Here is a 16,803-nt window from a genome sequence, read left to right as displayed (position 1 = left end):
ATATAAGGAGAACCATTATAAGATGTAGTATAGATGGTATCTAGCTCCCTCAAGACTAGCGAAAATGCAAAAATCAAGGACAATAGAGAGAATAAAATATAAGGGTAAAGAGGTTTATGAGCAACAACTGATTAAAAAATCTTTTTTAGAGTTTTATTCGAGGCTGTATACTGGTGATAAAATTAAAGATATAGATATAGAGAGATTTTTGCAGAAAGAGAATATTTATACAATTTCAAATGAGCAGAGGGATAGTTTAAATCAATCGATAACTTCTGAGGAAATTGCGTTAGCAATTAAGCAGTTGAAAGTGGGTAAAGCTCCTGGGATGGACGGTTTGACGGCTATTTACTATAAAACCCTACAGGAGGAAATGATAGAACCGTTGAAAGAATTATTTAACAATATACAACAGGGAGGAAAGGTACCTCCAACTTGGAAGACAGCATTTATCTCGTTGATCCCAAAAGAAGGGCATGACGATACAGATCCTAAAAATTATAGGCCAATTTCATTATTAAATACAGACTATAAGATATTTGCTAAAATTTTGGCAAATAGATTAATGACAGTCATGCAGCAAATGATTCACCATGATCAAACTGGTTTTATAAATGGTAGACAAATGAAGAGTAATGTAAGGCAAATTGTTAACTTATTAGAGTATTTGGGAAGGAACAACCAGGTTCCCGCAGTGCTTGTGTTCTTGGATGCTGAGAAAGCCTTTGATAGATTGAATTGGCAATTTTTACTAAAACTAATAGAAAGGATGCAATTTGGAGAACAATTTGTACAATCTATTAAGGCAATATATCAAAAACAAACAGCGCAAATAATAGTTAATGGTGGTTTAACAGATGCTTTTAACATAGAAAAAGGAACAAGGCAAGGCTGTCCTTTGTCCCCGTTATTGTTTATTTTGATGCTGGAAATTTTATTAAACAAGATACGTGAGATGAATACAATTAAGGGAATTAAAATTAGACAGCATGAATACAAGGTACAAGCATTTGCGGATGACCTGGTTGTTACCTTAACCCAACCGGTACAATCGATTACAGCCTTGATGGCTATAACCTGCTTATATGGACAAGTATCTGGCTTTAAAATAAATGCAGCTAAAACAAAAATAATAGCTAAAAGTATGGTTAGGAGCCAAAAAGAAGAGATAGAAAGGTTAACAGGATTTGAAGTAGTTAAGAAGGTTAAATATTTGGGAGTTTATATTATGACTGCAAATACGAAATTATATCAGTACAACTATGAACCATTATGGCACAAAATACAGAAAGAGTTGGACAACTGGAAAAAACTACAACTGTCTTTGCTGGGAAGGATAGCCGCTGTAAAAATGAATATTTTACCAAAATTTCTATTTCTTTTTCAAATGATACCTATATTTAAAAAAGATGAGAACTTGAAGGAATGGCAGAAGGGCATAAACAAATTTGTGTGGGCAGGGAAGAAACCACGAGTTAAACAAAAGATATTGCAAGATATTAGAGAAAGAGGTGGTCTTAAGATGCCCAATTTAAGATTGTACTATGAAGCTGCTGTCCTCTCAGCAATCACAGATTGGATAAACTTAACGGAAGAAAAGATATTGAATATTGAAGGATATGGTTTGGTTTATGGCTGGCATGCTTACTTAGTGTATGATAAGAAAGTAGATAAGACTTTTAAAAGTCATATATTAAGAAATGCTCTATTGCGTGTCTGGAAAAAGTATAAATATAAACTAAATGATAGGTTACCAATATGGACAGTACCCAGACACGCGATAGAGAACATAAATTTAGAGCAAAAGCAAGATAAGATTACATATAAGGAACTCCTTTATAAGGAAGGAGTCAGACTACAGTTAAAATCCATGGAACAACTAAAAGAAGAAGGGATTATTAAGACTTGGTTTCAATATAGACAGCTGCTGGCCAGATGGAGAGAAGATCAAAAAATTGGTATTTTGCAACAGGATGAGAATTTGATAAAGCAAATAAGAGATGAAGGTCAAATGCACATAAAAAGGTTGTACAATGCATTACTGGAAATAGATTCAGAAACAGAGTTAGTCAAGGATTGTATGATAAAATGGGCACAAAATGTAGGTGAACCAATAATGATGGAAACATGGGAAAAGATATGGGTTAGAAATGTAAGATTTAGACAAGCACAAAATTTAAGGGAGAATTTTTACAAAATGTTTTATAGATGGCATTTAGACCCAAAAAAACTGGCTTGTATGTATCCAAATTTACAACCCAAGTGTTGGCGATGTGAGTGTGAAGATGCTACATATTTCCATATATGGTGGACATGTAAAAAGATTAAGGCTTTTTGGATAAAAATATGGTGGATTATTCAAAATATTTTGAAGAAAAAAATTAAATTTACACCACAGTTTTTTCTGTTGGGAATAGTTACGGATTGTACTGTAATAGAGACTAAGCTGGTTTTGAACTTAATAACGGCTGCCAGGTTACTGGTGGCACAGTACTGGAAGAAGGAAGATCCACCTACTATTGAGGAATGGACATTAAAAGTTGTGCATTTGGCGGAAATGGCAAAAATTTCATCATACTTTAAAGACCATTCAAATGAGAGATATATATCGGAATGGAGAAAATGGATGATTACATACAGAAGAAGTATCCGAATAAGAGGATTCATATAGCTTATGAATGAAATAATATTAAGTAGTTTATGTTTGTTTTTTCTGAGTTATAAGGAGTTAAGGACCTAGGGAGAACATGAAATGTAATAATTTGTTAGCACATTTTAGTTCTTGGTTTGTGAATGCTATACCCTGTGCTCGTTCTGGGAAGTCTAGGGAGCGGGGTGGGGGGAGGGAGGGGAAGGGAGGGTGGGAAGGGGAGGGGGGTTGAGGGGGGAAGGGGGGGTGAAAATGTTTGTACTTTTCATAAAACTTTTCAATAAAAAAAAAAAAGACTAGCGAAAATGTACCCGAATGTAAATCCTGTTTGTTGGAAATGTAAAAAAGCTCAGGGTACTTTTTTCCATGTTTGGTGGCTTTGCCCAGAAATAAAGAAATATTGGAAAAAAATAAAAACATGGATAGTAGAAGTAATAGATCAAGAAATTGAGTTAGAACCAGAAGTTTTCTTATTAGGCATGATAAAAAGGAATATTAGAAAAGACATAAAATATTTGACACTACACATAATTATGGCGGCCAGACTGGCTATAGCACAACTGTGGAAAACAGATCGTATGCCAACAGATCAGGAAGTAATTCAAAAAACCTACACATGCGCAGAAATGGATAAATTAACTCTAGAATTAAAGGACAAGGAAGACTCAAAATATTTTATAGTATGGAATAGATGATATAAGTGGATAAACCAAAGGAAAAAAGGGTAAAGATAAGAATTAGGGGAAATGCAAGTAATAATAATAATTAAAAAAAGCACCGTCAGATAGATAGAATAGGTAAATAAGTCACTGTTTGTATATTTGTATATATGTGTTTATATAATCACATGTATTTAGTATGTTAGTGTAACTGTGGATTGAAAATGTAAATTTTATCTGTGAGAAAATCTGTATATTTTCTTTTTTTTTTCTTGTTAATATTTTTAAATTCAATAAAGTTTGTTTTTTAAAATTAAAAAAAAAACCCCATAAATTACAATTAATAACCCAAGAAGAAGTAGCACAAAAAATTAGAGCAACTAAACAAAATTACTTTGAAAATGCCAATAAGCCCGGAAGAGGGTTGGCTTATAAATTAAAAAAAAGAAAAGGAAAAGAAATTAATAAAACAATTAGTGGATGAGGATGGAATGGTGCATCTACAGGAAGAAAAAAAGAAGAGTATAGCAGTAAACTATTTTCAAAATACAGTTCAGAAAAAATTGAAGAGGAGAATATTCAAAGATACCTTCAAAAAAGGAATCTTCCCAGAATACCAGATATAACAAAAGAAATATTAAATGAGGAAATAACGAAACTGGAGATACAAAGAGCAATTCAAAAGCAAAAAAATAATAAGACTCCAGGCCCAGATGGAATCCCCTCTGAATTTTATAAAACTTTTCAAGAGTCGTTAGAACAACTGCTATTAGAAACATTTAATGAAGTGCTGAAAAAGGCCAAGATACCAGAATCCTGGAGGGAATCATTAATAACTCTCATCCCAAAAAACAATAGTGAACAACAGAAGAGATAGAATTATCGGCCAGTATGGTTGTTAAATGCTAACTATAAAATATTTACGGCCATAACAGCGGATAGAATTAAAAATATATTGAATGAAATTATACATTTGGACCAAAATGGATTCCTATCTAACAGATATATAAAAAACAATATAAGAATTATCATCAATGCATTAGAATATTATGAAGCTCACCCCAAAAAACAGGTAGCTGTGGTTTTCTTGGATGCACAAAAAGCTTTTGACAACTTAAACTGGGACTTTATGATAAACCAATTAATAAGAATGAATTTTGGAGAAAAAATTATAGACATGATTAGAGCCATATGGGGAACAAACAGAAAATTTTGAAATAACTAAAGGAGTAAGACAGGGCTGCCCACTGTCTCCTCTGTTGTTCATTCTGTCTTGGAGACATTAATGTCCCAAATTAGAGATAATTTGGAAATAAAGGGATTAAAAATTAAGTCACAAGAATATAAGGTCCAAGCATTCACAGATGATCTGGTATTTATTATTGAGGAACCTTTAGAATCTAGACCTATTTTACTACAAGACATAAACCAATTTGGTGGAGTAGTAGGATTTAAAATAAATAAAGACAAAACTAAAATATTGATTAAGAATTTAAACAACAGACAGAGTGAACAACTAACGGAGGAACTGGGAATCTCGAGAACAAAAAAAATTAAATATTTGGGAATTTGGCTATCAGAAAAGTTACTACCATAAAGAGGGACAATTACGATATACTTCTATTACAAATGCAAAAAGATTTGGATAACTGGACTAAATTACCAATATCATTAATTGGCAGAATTTCAACGATAAAAATGTACATATTGCCCAAGTTACTATATTTATTACAAACAGTACCAATGACATTAGGGAAAAATTTTTCTGAACAACTGAATAAATTGACATCGAAATTCATATGGTCAGGGAAAAAAATGTGCATTAAATTCAAATTATTGCAAGATAGTAGAAAAAAAGGAGGTTTTGGTTTACCAGAATGGGAACTTTACTATCAAGCGGCATCCCTAACATGGCTCAAAGATTGGATACAATTTAAAAATAAGCGGATATTAACGATAGAAGGCCATGACCTTCAACTTGGTTGGCATGGCTTTTTATGGGATGGGAAAAATAAATCACACACTTATTTTCAACGTCATAAGGTAAGGGATGCACTACTGAAAGTATGGGAAAAGATTAAAAGAAATCATTATATGAAAGTCCCAGTTTGGTTGTCTACAATGGAAGCAATGATACATCCAAATACCACAGACCTAGATAAAATGGTGAGATACGCAGATTTAAATACAAAAGGAGAATTAAAATCAATACACCCCGAGAGGTGGTTTGCAAAAAACCGACGGCTTTGGGGTTTTTTAGATAAATCTTTAAGTTCTATTTTAAGGGGTTCTGGGAGGGATTGTGGGAATGGATCTGGGGGGATCCATAAATCCACTGAAAGGGGTAATGGGTCTGATGATCACGGTGGGGAGGATGGGGACAGAAATCTGACAAGGATGCAGGGGGATGAAGCGATGGGCATTAGTATAGTAAGTGGGAGGGGCAGATATGACAGCTGCAGGGGGCCATATTATGTTTTGGGAGTGCGCACTCGATGTTTACGAGTGATTGCGCACTCCGACCCCCAAAGCATTGCTCGTTTCCCGGGTTGTTCAGAGTCTCAGACCCTGGGTCTAAGGCTGATGTTATGTAATGCCAGGTCAGTGGTAAATAAAGCCCCCCTCATTCATGATCTTATTTCAGAGGGGGGTGCTGACCTGGCAGGGATTACGGAGACCTGGTTAGGCCAGGAGGGAGGAATTCCCCTTGTGGAAATGTGCCCGCCAGGTTTCCGTGCATTCCATCAGCCAAGGACTCAGGGAAGGGGTGGGGGAGTGGCAGCAATCATTAGAGAAAGTCTTTGCCCGAGGTACGCCACTGTTCCTCAGATAGCCGGATGTGAGTCCCTCCTTGTGAAGTGGGGTCGGGGGATTCAGATGGGCCTACTGATTGCGTACCTGGCTCCCTGCCATGTAACAGTGGTCCTGCCTGAGCTGCTCGACATTATAGCCGGGGTGGCGGTGGAAACCCCCAGACTTATTGTTATGGGGGATTTTAACCTGCCATCCACTGGTGAGATGTCAGAGACAGCTCGGGAGTTCATGGCTTCCATGATGGCCATGGACCTGACCCAGGTAGTTAAAGGCCCCACCCACTTGGGGAATCACACTCTGGACTTGATTTTTGTCTCTGATCAGTGGCTGAATGATCTAAGAATAGGGGATATAGACATCAAGCCCTTATCATGGTCTGATCATTCTCTCCTTCACATGGACTTTCAAATCACTTCCACCCACCACAGGGAGAGGGAACCAACCAAATGGTTCCGTCCCAGGCACCTGATGGACCCCGAAAGGTTCCTGACAGAGCTTGGGCCATTTCCTGAGACTCTGGCTCACGACTCGACTGAGGACCTGGTGGTCGCCTGGGACAGGGCGGCTACTGGGGCCTTGGACCGTGTCGTGCCTTTGCGGCCTCTGACCCGATGCCGATCTCGTCTAGTTCCTTGGTTTTCCGAGGAGCTGAGAGAGATGAAGCGTCGGAAAAGACACCTGGAGAGCGATTGGAGGACAAGCCGATCTGAATCTGACCGAACACAGATGAGATCTTATATCAAGACCTACCTAGTGGCGATAAGAGCGGCGAAGTCTAGCTACTTCTCCATTCTTATTCCATCTGCAGAGAACCACCCAGCTGCGCTGTTTAGGGTGACCCGCTCCCTACTTCAGGTGGGGGTACGGGAAGATCCCTTACAGGGTCGAGCTGAGGATTTTGTACAATTCCTGCATGATAAAGTCGCTCAGATTCAGGAAGGCCTGGACTCTGATTGGGTAGATCCAGGGGAGGAGGCGGGGGTAGGTTTTGAGAGCATTATCTGGGAAGAGTTTGACTCTGTGGCTCCTGAGGACGTGGACAGGATTCTGGGCAAGCTTAACGCTGCCACATGTTTATTGGACCCGTGTCCTTCCTGGTTGGTACTGGCCTCCCGGGAGGTTACACGAGGCTGGCTCCAGGGGATTATAAATGCTTCTCTGAGTGAGGGTGTCTTTCCTGCCACCTTGAAAGAGGCGGTTGTGAAGCCCCTCCTCAAGAAGCCTTCCCTGGACCTGGCTATATTATCAAATTATCGTCCAGTCTCCAATCTTCGCTTTGTTGCGAAGGTTGTTGAGAGTGTGGTGGTGCGACAACTACCCCGATACCTGGATGAAGTTGTCTATCTGGATCCATTCCAGTCGGGCTTCAGGTCACGATACAGCATGGAAACGGCATTGGTCACGTTGGTTGATGATCTTTGGAGGGCTCAGGACAGAGGTTGCTCCTCTATCCTGGTCTTATTAGATCTCTCAGTGGCTTTTGATACCATCGACCATGGTATCTTACTGCACCGGCTGGAGGGGTTAGGAATAGGGGGCACTGTGCTTCAGTGGTTCTCCTCTTTCCTCTCTGACCGTTCGCAGTTTGTGTTGGCAGGGGGGCAGAAGTCGACCTCGAGGCACCTTATTTGTGGGGTGCCGCAAGGGTCAGTCCTCTCACCCCTTCTGTTCAACATTTATGTAAAACCGCTAGGCGAGATCATCCGTGGTTTCGGGGTGAGTGTTCATCAGTATGCTGATGACACACAGCTATACATCTCCACCCGAGACCACCCCAATGATGCCCTTGCTGTGCTGTCCCGTTGCCTGGAGGCCGTGCAGATCTGGATGGGGAGAAACAAGCTCAGACTCAACCCCTCCAAGACTGAGTGGCTGTGGCTTCCGGCATCCCGGTATAGTCAGCTGGTACCATCACTGACAATTGGGGATGAGATCTTGCTCCCCACAGAGAGGGCCCGCAACTTGGGTGTCCTCCTGGATTCATGGCTATCTTTAAAAGATCATTTGATGGCCATGGGTGCAGGGGTGCCTTTTATCAGGTTTGCCTGATCCGCCAGTTGTGTCCCTTTCTGGATCGGGATGCCTTGTGCATGGTCACTCATGCCCTAGTCACCTCCCATATGGACTACTGTAATGCTCTCTACATGGGGCTCCCCTTGAAAAGCACCCGGAGGCTCCAACTGATCCAGAATGTAGCCGCGCGGGTGATTATGGGCGCAGCTCGTTGCGCCCATGTGACACCTCTCCTACGCGAGCTGCACTGGCTCCCGGTGGTCTTCTGGGTGCGATTCAAGGTGTTAGTTATCACCTTTAAAGCACTCCATGGCTTAGGACCTGGGTACCTACAAGACCGGCTTTTGCCACCAATAGCCTCCCACCGACCAGTTTGTTCTCACAGGGAGGGACTACTCAGGGTACCGTCAGTCAAATTATGCCGACTGGCGACTCCCAGGGAGAGGGCCTCCTCTGTGAGGGCTCCAACCCTTTGGAATGAACTGCCCCCGAGATACGAAATATCCCTGATCTCCGTGCTTTCTGCTGTGCCCTCAAAACCCTGATGTTCCAACAGGCGGGGCTAAATATATGAACATGTGAATGTTTTTAAAATGTTATCTAATTTTAGGTTCTATTTAATTGGGCCAAACTAAGTTATAATAATAATTTTAATTAGCAATTTTATGATGTTTGTGTATCTATATTTTTCTTGACTGTACACCGCCTTGAGTCCTACGGGAGAAAGGCGGTATAGAAATATAATAAATAAATAAATAAATAAATAAATAAATAAATAAATAAATAAATAAATAAATAAATTTGAAAACACAAGGAATAAATTTACAAATCAAAACTAGATCTAAAAAGGATAAGGAACAATTTGGCATAAACAGGAAACAACTGGAATTAGATAAATTAATATTAGGATTGGGAAGAAAAATTATTACAAATATCTATAATTACTTATTAGGATACAAATTGGAAGAAGAAACAGTAAAGGAAATGATGATAAGTTGGGCTAGGAATTTCAAACATAACATAGAATTGGATAAATGGGAAAAATTGTGGGAGAAAAATTATAAATTGACCATGGCAGTATCATACAAAGAAAACAGCTATAAAATGTTTTATAGTAGCATTTAGCACCAGCGAGACTGGCAAAAATGTACCCCAATTTATCATCCCAATGTTGGAGATGTGGTCACAAACTAGGGACATACTACCACATGTGGTGGATGTGCCCTAGGGTGAGGAAATTTTGGTATAAAATTAAAGGCTGGTTGGAAGAGATTACACTCCAAAAGATAGATTTTAAACCAGAGATGTCCCTCCTACGAATGATTGATAGAAAAATGGAAAAAAGTCTCTATTATATTATATTGCATATTCTAACTGCGGCCAGAATTACTCTAGCGCAAATGTGGAAGTCGACCAATACACCATCGGAAGAAGCAATAATAAAGAAAATCCTTGAATGCACTGAAATGGATAAATTAACGATGGAGATCAAAGAAAGAGAAGACTCGGATTATTATAAAGTGTGGAATAGGTTTTATACATGGTTGGAAAACAGAAATCAAATTAAGAAATAAGAATATAAAGTGAAATTTGATATTAACATACTAGATATAAATGTAAATAATGATCCTGCTAACAAAACAGTTAATCATGAATATTTATAAATAAAGAGAAGGAGCGGGAGGATAAAAGCTAAGAATAAAGACAAAAGTCAATGCAGAAAGTTGTAAAATTGTATATATCTGTTGTCAGTATTGTATTCTAACGTCTGATGTGTGTGTGTTTTGTTTTTTGTTTTTGTCTCTTGATTTCTTTTGCTATTGTGTGTTTGGTTTTAAAATGTAAAATACTCAATAAAAATTATTTTTTTAAAAAAAGAAGATAAACAATGATAGGTGGTGATCCTGAACATTATATTTGATAAGCTTTTCAACTGCTATATGCAACTGAGCCTCTTTTCTTCATTCTCAGGCATGTTTCTTTTATGCAAACTATAATCTTGGGTGACATTCAGGTCACCCAAGAAATTATAGCAATGAGACATCAAAAAGAGCAGCCTAATCAAGAGGTCAAAAGAATAAAGGCAATACTGCTAATACATCCAATAGGAGTAGAAAAAAATGTAACCAAAGGGCAAGTCGAGATTCAGCAGTCCAAATGACCAAACTGAGTCAATGAACAAATAAGAGAGAGTCGGTACATGCTATATTTTCTGTGATCAGAGAAAACAATGACCATGAGCGACAGGAGGGCAGGAGAGGGCAAGGGGTGGGGGGGCAACAGAGAATGAAAAAACATCATCATACAAAAATCACAACTAACATACTTGCATCAGATACCAGGAAACAAGTATGTAATCATGGCAATTGTGTGGTGACATCATCAAGTGCCTATCATTTTGTCAGTATCATAGCTTGCTAATGATGTTGTTGCTATGATAAATTCTGTTTTGATTTGAGAGGCTAGAGAATTATTTCAGCACCAGAAATTGGTGATTCAGCTTCTGCAGACATAGAAAAAATTAGGTTTTTGCAGCTTCCAGAACTCGATCTGGGTGAGGAAAAAACATTTCAAAATATGTCATTTCAGATTTATTTTGAATTGTTCCATAAAGACATTAAAATCATAAAGGAAATTATAATATATGACGCTGTAACATTTCAATCATTTGATGCATTAAACTGTCATTAAATAAATTTAGTTAGCTTTTCCTGAGGAATATTTTGGAAAAAAATGAGGAAGGTAGATCTATATGGTGTTGCAATTTTTGGTTAAAACTCTGAGTGTCACTGTTTTCTCACAGTACTGTGAATTATATATTTTATTCCTTCTCTGCTCAGACAGCAGTGAATACACAAAGCTCAAACACATGTTCACCACGTATGATTATACAACTATAATAAGTAGTTTGTGGCACTCATCTCCAAATAATGCAATAGATTTGGCAGTGCAAGAATCTGATAGAGTCTATGGAAAAGGGCTGGAATAAGAAGACACTAAAAGAAAATTCTGATTTGTTTTCTGTTGACTGGTATCTGGAAGACATTTTCTACACAAATTCAGTATTTAAATTCTGAAGAACTGGAGAAAGGATCTTTTGTTGAAGATATTGCAAAGGATTTTGGACAGGAAATAAGCAAACCATCAGGTGGTGAAATCAGGGTAATTTCCAGAGGTATGAAACTATATTTTGAATTTGATTTGATTTGGCTATTTGTTTGTAAATAAGAAAGTAACAGAGAATAGATATGCTATCAAATTATTAAATGTATATTATATCAGTATATTTGAGATTTTTTATCAAGAATAAGATGATTTTAAATAATTAAGATAGCAGATATTAAAGATAACTCTTAGTTTCTCTATTGAAAAACTGGAATTGAAAATTGCTAAAAATATAGATCTCAGGTCACAGTTTTTCTTAGAAGAAACTCAGGAGCCAGATCTGGGACTAATTCTCTCCTGAGTAACCTGTTGACTGAAAGTGAACATTTTTCTTTGAGTGTTCATACTGAAGTCCAATATGCAATAAATAAATAAATAAATAAATGCCCTTGAAAAGTTGCTAAACTGAGAAGAACAGAAAATACATTTTATGATTCTGATTGTTGTTTATAAAGGAAAATCAATCTGGTTTGGTATTTTGCACACCCATATTGTTTCAGCTGTAAATGACAATGTTCGTAACTTTAGCAAGTTTTAATATCAAGGTGATATTTTAAAAACATCCTAAGAGAATCTAAATTGCTAATACTGAATGCAGTTGTAGAATAAAATTCAGAGGCAATCTATTCATTAAGAGACGTTTCAGACAAGACTTCCTAAAAATTCTACTTAAAATTTATCTTCTGCAGGGCAAATAACAGAGATTGACAACACAGACTTGAAGAATCTAAATAATAGGAAATGGAACTGCAAGCACAAGATGGGGCCAGATTGCCTAGTAATGCCAAAGGTATAATAAGAATCATGGATGCAAATGACTGGTGCACTGGAGATCATAATAACAACATTTTTTAAAGAGATGGCAGAAGACTTTCCACTGGGAAGCACAGCAGATATTATCAACATTCATAATAATGACAGTGGGAATGGAGACATCACATCCTTCCTATCAACAAGCCTTCCATTTTTATTGAAGAAATCATTTGATAGTTATTACAGCTTGGAAATTGTAAGCTTACTTGATAGGAAATAGTTATCAGTACACAGCATCACAAAACCCTAGAACCTGGAATACTGCAACCAATTTTGGTCACCATACTACAAAAAAGATGTTGAGACCTTGGAAAAAGTTCAGAGAAAAACAACTAAGGTATCAAAGGCCTGGAGACTAAACCATATGAAGAGCGGCTGCAGGTTTTGGGTCTGACTAGTCTAAAGAAAAGAAGAATTAAAGGTGATATGATAGCAGTATTTCAGTATTTGAGGGGCTGCCACAAAGAAGAGGAGGTCAAATTATTCTCCAAAGCACCAGAGAGCAGGACAAGAAACAATGTTGGAAACTGATCAAAGAGAGAAGCAACCTGGAATTAAGGAGAAACTTCATAACAGTAAGGACAATTAACCAGTGGAATAGCTTGCCTTCAGAAATTGTGGGTGCTCCATCCCTGGACGTTTTGAAGAAGAAACTGGACAGTCACTTGTCTGAGATTGTATAGGTTCTCCTGCTTGAACAGGGGGCTGGACTAGAAGACCTTCAACGTCCCTTCCAGATTCTATTCTATTCTATTCTATTCTATTCTATTCTATTCTATTCTATTCTATTCTATTCTATTCTATTCTATTCTATTCTATTCCATTCCATTCTATTCTATTCTATTCTATTCTATTCTATTCTATTCTATTCTATGTTGAAGGGATTCCTCTCTTCAGCAACTGCATACTTCCCATTAGAAATAGATGAAAATAACAATCCACCCATTTTTAAAACTGAAGTTTTCAAGGCTTGCATTGAAATAATAATAATAATGCTGGTTATTTCATGATGAATTGAAGGTCTCTGTTCCTAAATGTAGGGAAAGTGGCACAATAACTAATTTTATAATTGAAACAGAGGCTAAAGGACCCAATTCTATAAAAGCTTGTTCAAAAATAAATTGAATCCTATTGAAATTAATGGAAATTATTCCAAGATAACTATGCCAAAGACTGACAACAGAAAATTGTTTTCCTCCTACCTCTCATTAATTCCTCGACAGGAACTGCTTATGACCTAAATCCTTGGATTATGGGGAGATTCCAGAGATTCAGTTCCGATCAAGGCTCTGAGCCAGGTTATCTGGTCTCTAAAGTAGTGGCAGTAGATGCAGATTCTGGCCAGAATGCCTGCCTCTCCTATCAGCTGTTCAGAACAACAGAGCCAGGTCCTTTGCCATGGGACTCCATACTGGAGAGATAAATGAAGGACAACAGCCAACAACCAGTGAAAACATTGTTTTTTTAGTTACTCTAACCTGTCTATATTACTTTTTATGAAAAAAGGCACACCTTTCTGCTGTGCACCCATTTTTCTCTCTCTGAGGGTTCTATTTACTGTAACAATGATAATAATAATGTAGTAATGAAGACTAAAATAGTCTTGCTTGCATAACTACATGAGAAGAATTCTTATTTAATGTCAGAGATATTCTTCTAAGTAAAAATGGGCTGAATGTTTCAACAATAACGAAACAAAAATGGTTAATTCTTACTAATAAAGATAAAATAATGGAGGATGTTGAAGTTACAGGAACTTTGGAGGTGAGTGACCATGTCATACTGGAATTCAACATAATGCAAGCACAAGCAATAGAACAAAATCTAATTAGTGTTTTAGACTTTAAGGGAATGGTCTTCAACAAACTTAGAAAGAGCTTAGGAAGGATTCCATGGATGGAAATCCTAAAGGGGAAAGCAATTCAAGATGCTTGGGAAACTCTGAAAAATGAGATTGTAAAAGCACAATCTAACACAAAACCACAAAGATAGAAAAACAAAAGAGTCCAGATAAAACCAGCATGGTCACATAAAGAGCTTACTGACAAACTGAGGGAAAAAAGGAATAAATATAAAAAATGGAAAAAGCTTCCTGGCTTCCAATATTTCAGTGAAATCTCCAAGTAAACAATCATGAAGGAATTCCTTCCATGGGCATTTTTCATAGCAGAAGTGTTACCAATTCCAAAGCTAAAGTAAATTCAAAACCACCAGCAAGAGAAATTCTACAGAAATTCTCAAGCATCCGAAGAGTAAGGCAGAAAAGGAGAAGCCTCTTTTGCAGGGAAGGGAAATCTTTGAAAAACTGAAAGGCAAATTTCAGCACAGCATTCACATAAAAATATATATTTTTATGTGAAAATATATAATGGAAAGCAATATTATGGCAGACATCAGTTACAGTTTTCTACAGAGCCTCTGGGTGTCGCTGTTCGCCTATCTGGTAATAAAATAATTTCAAAATTCCAAACAGCTCATTTGCAATTCTCTGAAACATCCAGACAAAATATATAAGAGATAACATTGCACGAAATGTTCTGAAACCAACTTTTATATGGAATTGGTCAGATTGTAAAGACAATGAGAGAAACACAGAGGCTGCAGAGCTATAAAAACAAGATCTTCCAATGCCTTATCACAATATTTGTTTGGAAAGAAATTTCTGGGAGCATTCATTATGTTATTAGAGAAGAAACACCAAAAGGTTTTTTTGTGGGGAACATTGCAATGGATCTAGGAATAGATGGCAATAATCTTTCAGAATATGGACAATGGATTGCAACAAGGACAGGTGCGGTTCAATATTTTGCTTTGAATTCTAATAATGGATATTTACATCCCTCTGAAAGAATAGACAGAGGAAAAAAAAATCTCTGGATGGGCAGAGAACTTTGTTTTAAGTTTTGATATTATTATTAAGAGCAAAATAGAGACTTATAGGATTGAAGTGAAAATTACAGACATAAATGATAATGCGGCTCAGTTTACACCTGGGAAACATGAAAGCAAAACCAGTGAATTATCTACTCCTGGATCCCAGTTTCCTTTACCTGAAGCTGAAGATCCAGATTTGGGTATAAACTCTATACAGAGATATGAACTTACAGGTAATAGTCATTTTTCTCTGGATATGCAAATAAAAGCAAATGGTGCCAGACAGGATGAGCTTGTGCTAAAAAAACATCTGGATCATGAATTAAATCAATGTATGATTTAATCCTCACAGCTAGTGATAGAGGTGAACCAGTGAAATCTGGAAGTGTTAGAATCCAAGTAATTGTTCTGGATGCAAATGATAAAGTGCCGATTTTTAGCCAACTTATCTATGAAGTCAGCATTGAGGAGAACATTCCGTAAGGCTTCACAATTCTTAAAGTAAGAGCTACTGATCTCTAAGGAGAGATTCATTCAAAAAAATCACAAAAGAAGATTCCAAAATATTTACTTTAAATTCAACATCTGGTACAATAACTATTATGGGCAATCTTGATTATGAAGAATCGTCCTTATATGAATTTGAAGTGAAAGCTGAAAATGTCCAGAATTATCCTCATATTGTCTTTTTGGCAGAAACCCATTTTGATCAGAATGTATAAAATTATTTAAATATCTTTTAAGTCTGCCAATATTGAAGCAAAAATTTTATAATCAGAATTTAGCAGGGAAATAGGCCTATAATTTTTGATTTGTTGTGGGTCTGTGTCCTCTTTTGGAACAAGTGTAATATATGCTTCTGACCATGACTTGGGTATTTTCCTCTTTAATATAACTTCATTCATAACTTCTAGCAATGGGAGATTCAATGATTCCTGTAATGTCTTATAATATTCCGCTGGCAGTCCGTCCAGGCCTGGTGTCTTCCCAATCTTTTGTTTTTTAAGTGCTTCAGTTAATTCCATCATTGTTATATTTTCTTCTAACATCATTTCAACGTCTTTAGGAATCTGAGGTAAATTCGCCTTTTGCAACTATTGTTTAATATTTTCCTCCTCTATATTTTCTTGTTCATACAGTTTTCTATAGTAATCTTGTATAATTTCTTTCTTCTCTTTATCTCCGAATCTAATTTGTCCTTGATCAACCATTAGTTGTGTTATTTTTCTTGATTCTCTCTCTTTTTTCAGTTTGTATGCTAACCATCTACCTGGTTTGTTGGCATCTTCAAAATAGTTCTGTTTAGGACTTCCGCCGGCACTGCCGACATTGCTGGACGCTCTTTTTTGGAGCACCAGCCCTGTGATCTTGTTAGCTGTTCTGACAGCGCAAATCAGCTATCTGACGGCTGGAAAACCTTTCCCTCAGGAGAAGAGGGAAAGGAGAGCAATCGGATGGGGGTAGAGCTCCCCAAAAGTCCCTGAAATAGCTTTGGGGGCTAGGAGGGTGAGAGCTCCCCAGGAAATTCAGTGAAACTCCGAGATCCAGGGCGCTTCTGCTTTAAGCAGAAAAAAACATCACGACCGTCTCTGCAATCTTTATTGAGATTTAAGTTGTTATTTTATGCAGATGGAGTGAAGACAGGAGAGCAGACAATTGCAAGTAACAAGCCCTTAATTTCATGCTTAAATCGTTACTTTTGGAAGTTGATTGAAGCAAGGAAGAAAATGGCGCTTGTGCTTAATAGGGCGTGAAACTGAAACTTAACTCTTGTTAAAGCTGTTAACATCCAGCATTGTTCAAGGTGGTTGGAGA

At 37.2% G+C, this 16,803-nt stretch overlaps 1 protein-coding gene across 1 annotated transcript in view; it reads left to right on the top strand.

Moving 5' to 3' along the window:
- Positions 1 to 10,959: 10,959 nt before the first annotated feature.
- The window catches only part of LOC132710506 (uncharacterized), a 46,289-nt gene continuing 40,445 nt past the window's right edge, over positions 10,960 to 16,803 (top strand). Inside the window, 2 exon segments of the mRNA XM_087890718.1 lie at positions 10,960 to 11,311; positions 11,991 to 15,470. Coding sequence (XP_087746844.1) covers positions 15,319 to 15,470 — 152 coding nt within the window. The 5' untranslated portion in view covers positions 10,960 to 11,311; positions 11,991 to 15,318.

This window comes from Pantherophis guttatus, chromosome 3, assembly GCF_059756535.1.
Source record: "Pantherophis guttatus breed Tessera chromosome 3, ASM5975653v1, whole genome shotgun sequence".
NCBI lineage: Eukaryota > Metazoa > Chordata > Lepidosauria > Squamata > Colubridae > Pantherophis > Pantherophis guttatus.
The sequence above is the reverse complement of the archived record's forward strand: the minus strand, read 5'-3'. Positions and strand labels throughout refer to the sequence as shown.